The following is a 5,884-nucleotide window of genomic DNA, read 5'->3' as shown; positions in this document are numbered from 1 at the left end:
AAAAAAGGTGCTGGGTTACTCTTTAATTGAAATGCATTCCAAGTGACTACCTCATGAAGCTGGTTGAGAGAATGCCAAGAGTGTGCAAAGCTGTCAAGGCTAAGGGTGGCTACTTTGAATGCCAAACATATTTGATTTGTTTAACACTTGTTTTGGTTACTACTTAATTCCATATATTACTCACCATCTGGATTCCGACAAAGTATGTGGCAAAATGTGATACATAAAGGGTTAAATGTGCCACCACCTAGATATTGGAGAGACTACAAAACTTTGCCATTTATAAAAAGGCATTATTCAAGGTGTTTCTGTGGGCTATAGTAGCAAAGGCAAAATTCTATATTTTAGCAAAACATTGTGATAAAATGTTTATACCTGAAGTGTCCCAAAAATTCATACATCTAATTGATCATTGTTTGAACATTTAATAACAAATCCTTATGTTAGCTTAGTACTCTCTCTAAGGCTCAGACTGACATTGAAGAATAAGTCTGGATTGTCAACACCGTGTACAATGCATGCCTACATAACTACAACTAAAGTGCACTACATGACCAAAGTTATGGACATCAGCTTGTTGAACATCTCATTTCAAAATCATGGGCATTAATATGGAGTTTGCTCCCCCCAATTGCAGCTATAAAAGCCTTCACTCTTCTGGGAAGGCGTTCCACTAGTTGTTTGAACATCTGTGGGGACTTGCTTTCATTCAGCCACAACAGTAGGAGGTCAGAAACTGATGTTGGTTGATTAGGCCTGGCTCGCAGTCAGCATTCCAATTCATGCCAAAGGTGTTCGATAGGGTTGAGTTCAAGGCTCTTTCCAGGCCTGTCAAATACTTCCACACCAATCGCAAACCATTTCTGTATGGACCTTGCACTGTGCACTGTCATACAGAAACAGGAAAGGTCCTTCCCCCAAACTGTTGTCAAAGTTGGAAGCACAAAATTGTCTAGAATATTATTGTATGCTGTAGCGTTAAGACTTCCCTTCACTGGAACTAAGGGGCCAGCCCAAACCATCATAAACAGCCCCAGACCATTATTCCATTAACAAACTTAAGTTGGCACAATGCAGTCGGGCAGGTAGCTTTCTCCTGGCATTAGTGAAACCCAGATTTGTCCTGCCAGATGGAGTAATTAGTCTCTCCAGACAAGGCATTTCCATTGCGCTTTAGTCCAATATCACTGAGCTTTACACCACCCCCACAGACAAGTGGAATTGCACATTGATTGTTGGCTTGTGTGCAGCTGTTCATTGAAACTCTTCATGAAGCACCGGAACAGTTCTGGTGCTAACAATGCATCCAGAGGCAGTTTGGAACGCTAAGTGTTGCAACCGAGGACAGATGACTACAGCCCTGTTGTGTGATTGTGTGGCCTATCACATTAAATTTACTTGACCGGGGATGCTTTAGCAGGGTGGAAATATGCTAAACTGACTTGGAAAAGTGTCATCCTATGACTGCCACGTTGAAAGTGAGAGCTCACCAAGGCCCTTCTACTGCCAATGTTTGAATATGGAGATTGCACGGCTGTGTGCTCGATTTTATACGCTTCAGCAACGGGTGGTCGATATGCCAAATCAGTAATTTGAAGTGGTGTCAACATACAAAAGTATGAACATGAGGAAGGTCAGACATTTCACCACTTGACAACACTAATGTAGAGCCAAACTTGGAATTTGAACAACCAGTAGCAAAGGTAAAAACCAGCTATTTGAAGACTGAACCACATTCTTTTACTGCCAACTGTACTGGTAACCCACACCATCTGTTTGAAATCAGCAAGCACAAGAGTACCCTCAGTACTGCAACGACACTAGATATTGGAAAGTAAAATTGTTTATTGATTCAATCATGCAAGAATAGCAAGAACACAGCAACTTCCTGGTCAAAACAAAAGCATGACTGAAACCTGAAAGAAATTAGAACAGTGTCAGCTACAGAATCTTAAGTCATCAATTTGACAATAAATAAAAAAGTCTCACCATCAGCTTCTAAAGGATGAATCCACCATTAGATGTTCCTGTTGGCAGATACATGGTTAGTACAAAGGATTTCAAATTCAGAGAGCAAAGTTAAAACCAAATTAAAATTGTATGTTACCTTGTAGGATCCTTCACTAGTGGTGGGTATGTGCTTGGTTCAAATATGCCAACATTACTGTCATTGGGAGCATTTCCACTGTCAACAGGCATAGCCTCCCTAGGAGTGTAGCGGGTTTGGGAGAAGACAGTTCTGCCATTCTCGTAGTGCGATTTGGAACTGATTTGGAACTGAGAATTACTAGAGGCGCCATCTTCAGTGCTTTCGTAGTGCTTCTGCAGAGACATTGGGACCAGTTGCTGCTGGGGCATTTGGGCTACATGCCATAATTGCTGAGGAACGTAGTTCGGTTGCTGCTGGGGCATTTGAGCTGGATACCTCACTTGCTGGGGTTCGACCGCCAGCTCCTGCTGGGGTTCGACGGCCAGCTCCTGCTGGGAATCGACGGCCAGCTCCTGCTGCTGCTGGGGTTCGACGGCCAGCTCCTGCTGGGGAAATTGAGCTGGATGCCACATGAGAAGAGGCATCTGTGGCATGGCAGCCAGATGATTTTGCTGCTGGAGCATTTTAGCTCGATACCACACTTGCTGGGGCATAGACGTCAGTTCCTTCTGAGGTTCAGTGGGCGGTTGATTCAGCTGCTGGGGCATTTCAGCTGGATAACTCACTTGCTGGGGTTCGACCGCCAGCTCCTGCTGGGGCATTTGATCTGGATGCCACACTTGCTGGGGCACGGCGGTCGGTTCCTTCTGCTGAGGTTCAGTGGCCAGTTGCTTCTGCTGCAAGGGCATTTGAGCTGGATGCCACACTTGCTGGGGCACGGCGGTCGGTTGCTTCTGCTGCAGGGGCATTTGAGCTGGATGCCACACTTGCTGGGGCACGGCGGTCGGTTGCTTCTGCTGCAGGGGCATTTGAGCTGGATGCCACACTTGCTGGGGCACGGCGGTCGGTTGCTTCTGCTGCAGGGGCGTTTGAGCTGGATGCCACACTTGCTGGGGCACGGCGGTCTGTTGCTTCTGCTGCAGGGGCGTTTGAGCTGGATGGCACACTTGCTGGGGCACGGCGGTCGGTTGCTTCTGCTGCAGGGGCATTTGAGCTCGATGCCACACTTGCTGGGGCACGGCGGTCGGTTGCTTCTGCTGCAGGGGCGTTTGAGCTGGATGCCACACTTGCTGGGGCACGGCGGTCTGTTGCTTCTGCTGCGTTTGAGCTGGATGGCACACTTGCTGGGGCACGGCGGTCGGTTGCTTCTGCTGCACGGGCGTTTGAGCTGGATGCCACACTTGCTGGGGCACGGCGGTCGGTTGCTTCTGCTGCAGGGGCGTTTGAGCTGGATGCCATACTTGCTGGGGCACGGCGGTCGGTTGCTTCTGCTGCAGGGGCGTTTGAGCTGGATGCCACACTTGCTGGGGCACGGCGGTCGGTTGCTTCTGCTGCAGGGGCATTTGAGCTGGATGCCACACTTGCTGGGGCACGGCGGACGGTGGCTTCTGCTGCAGGGGCATTTGAGCTGGATGCCACACTTGCTTCTGCTGCAGGGGCATTTGAGCTGGATGCCACACTTGCTTCTGCTGCAGGGGCATTTGAGCTGGATGCCACACTTGCTGGGGCACGGCGGTCGGTTGCTTCTGCTGCAGGGGCATTTGAGCTGGATGCCACACTTGCTGGGGCACGGCGGTCGGTTGCTTCTGCTGCAGGGGCATTTGAGCTGGATGCCACACTTGCTGGGGCACGGCGGTCGGTTGCTTCGGCTGCAGGGGCATTTGAGCTGGATGCCACACTTGCTGGGGCACGGCGGACGGTTGCTTCTGCTGCAGGGGCATTTGAGCTGGATGCCACACTTGTTTCTGCTGCAGGGGCATTTGAGCTGGATGCCACACTTGCTTCTGCTGCAGGGGCATTTGAGCTGGATGCCACACTTGCTTCTGCTGCAGGGGCATTTGAGCTGGATGCCACACTTGCTTCTGCTGCAGGGGCATTTGAGCTGGATGCCACACTTGCTGGGGCACAGCGGTCGGTTGCGTCTGCTGCAGGGGCATTTGAGCTTGATATCTCACTTGCTGGGACATGGGGGCCAGTTCCTTCCGCAGGATGGAGGCCGGATGTTTCTGTTGCGCTTGCATTTGAGATTGGAGACTTATAATTGCCATATCCTAGAGACCCAAGTGATCCTGCATAGAGCCATGCTGCATTAGAACCCAGTGCAGGAGACCAATCACCTAGGTAAAAAAATATATATAAATGCCAGCCTTTGAAGGTTATGGAACTACGTAGCTGTTATTTGAAATGAACTCACCTTCTGATGTAGAACACGTTATCCCTCCAATTAGCAGGCAACAAAGCCAAGAAACTCTTTAGGAAAAAGAATGTATGTTATAAACATAGCTACCTGAAGGACAAGGGTAACAAACTAAATCAAGACTATTAAAAACATACCTGAAAGCAATTCCAATCATCACGGCCATTTTGCCCTCAAAACCTCACCAGTATTCAGAACTAATGGTAGGCATACGTCCTACCAGAATATCCCTTTTACTATATTTGCCAGACTTTTGGTTGCTCCTTTTAAAGGAATCCCAGACCTTTCTAATGCCGTTGGTAATTAAGGCCAGCTGTCAGCCACTGAACTACATTACATTTCTATTTCCAAATTGACCCCTAAATCCTACACCCTGGCCTAAACACTTCTGTTAATCAGAAAAGATTGAATAGGGATAAGTGTAGGGGCTAGGGGTTGATTTGGAATGCAGAAATTTACTCAGGTGTGGTTGATTCTCTAATTGAGTTCCTGACAGGTTTGACAGCCCTTACTCTAAAGCACACTTCAAACTCATTACACGGAGGGCCGAGTGTCTGTGGGTTTTCGTTCCTTCCTTGTACTTGATTGCTGAATTAAGGCCACTAATTACTCCCCTCACCTACAGTAGTTGTCTAGGTCTTAATTGAAAGGAAAAAAACAAAAACCTACAGACACTAGGCCCTCCATGGAATGAGTTTGACACCCCTGGTCTAAAGTAGGAAACACATTTTGTCTTGGCACTTCATTGATCGATTTAAATTATTACTTGTACAAAATTCACTTGGTTCATTTGAAGATTAGAGGCTATATGAGCAGTTAGGCACCATTATTTTACACAGCCTTCTTTTCATTCAGCATAGCAACATTAGATGATTAACAGTTTCATTTGCACATAGGACATCTTGGACAAATTCTGAATTCAGACAGACGCCAATTAAACACTCACATTATGCAAACACACCACACATATATGCTTTTGATGATCTGAGTCTTTAATTTTTCAGAGGCAAACATATAGTAGGGCTCGTTTGAGTGGTAAGGCTAAAGCAACTGACTGTAGACCAAAGTCAAGAAGTAAAGTCAGGAGAGGTGCATCTGCGACAACCGAAATTCAGATACTAATGTCTTTATCCAAAAGCAAGGCTCAGATCACCATGGCAGTGTTGCCATTGTTTATAAAAGGTTTCCTTTATATTGTCAAAAAAACATGTCTCCAACACCCACTCACAAACTGAAATAATTAGTGTTTACATTATACAATCAATAAATGAGAGAGAGCCTCAATCACATCATTCATTTATGCACTGTAGGCTAAGCATACATTTTAGCAAGTTGGTTCCTGTTTCAGTCATGTTTTTGGTCACATTTGCATGGGTCGAACAAAAACACTAATGATTGGTTGACAATAGAGCCGCCCACAATGCAGGTGGTGGATGCAGGAGGAAGTTGGTGAAGAGCAACTACAGAAACTTGGAGTCAAATCTTCATGACCTTTGATCACATGATATTTGTCAAGTTCATGCAGTCGACATATAGAC

The 5,884-nt window shown here is 46.7% G+C and overlaps 2 protein-coding genes across 2 annotated transcripts; both read right to left on the bottom strand.

Annotated features, from left to right (window-relative positions):
* Positions 1-1,827: 1,827 nt before the first annotated feature.
* Positions 1,828-2,742, bottom strand: LOC139567879 (uncharacterized protein DDB_G0285291-like). Its single transcript, XM_071389471.1, has 3 exons — positions 2,108-2,742; positions 1,990-2,027; positions 1,828-1,916 (listed from the first exon to the last, which is right to left on the bottom strand). Exons 1-2 carry the CDS (start codon positions 2,695-2,697, stop codon positions 2,018-2,020), a joined length of 600 nt encoding a protein of 199 aa, XP_071245572.1. The 5' UTR covers positions 2,698-2,742; the 3' UTR covers positions 1,828-1,916; positions 1,990-2,017.
* Positions 2,712-4,586, bottom strand: LOC139541333 (uncharacterized). Its single transcript, XM_071345884.1, has 4 exons — positions 4,484-4,586; positions 4,344-4,399; positions 2,774-4,266; positions 2,712-2,739 (listed from the first exon to the last, which is right to left on the bottom strand). The coding sequence occupies exons 3-4, from the start codon at positions 4,195-4,197 to the stop codon at positions 2,712-2,714; spliced, it is 1,452 nt and encodes a 483-aa protein (XP_071201985.1). The 5' UTR covers positions 4,198-4,266; positions 4,344-4,399; positions 4,484-4,586.
* Positions 4,587-5,884: the final 1,298 nt, after the last annotated feature.

Source organism: Salvelinus alpinus, chromosome 2 (genome assembly GCF_045679555.1).
Source record: "Salvelinus alpinus chromosome 2, SLU_Salpinus.1, whole genome shotgun sequence".
Classification (NCBI taxonomy): domain Eukaryota; kingdom Metazoa; phylum Chordata; class Actinopteri; order Salmoniformes; family Salmonidae; genus Salvelinus; species Salvelinus alpinus.
The sequence above is the reverse complement of the archived record's forward strand: the minus strand, read 5'-3'. Positions and strand labels throughout refer to the sequence as shown.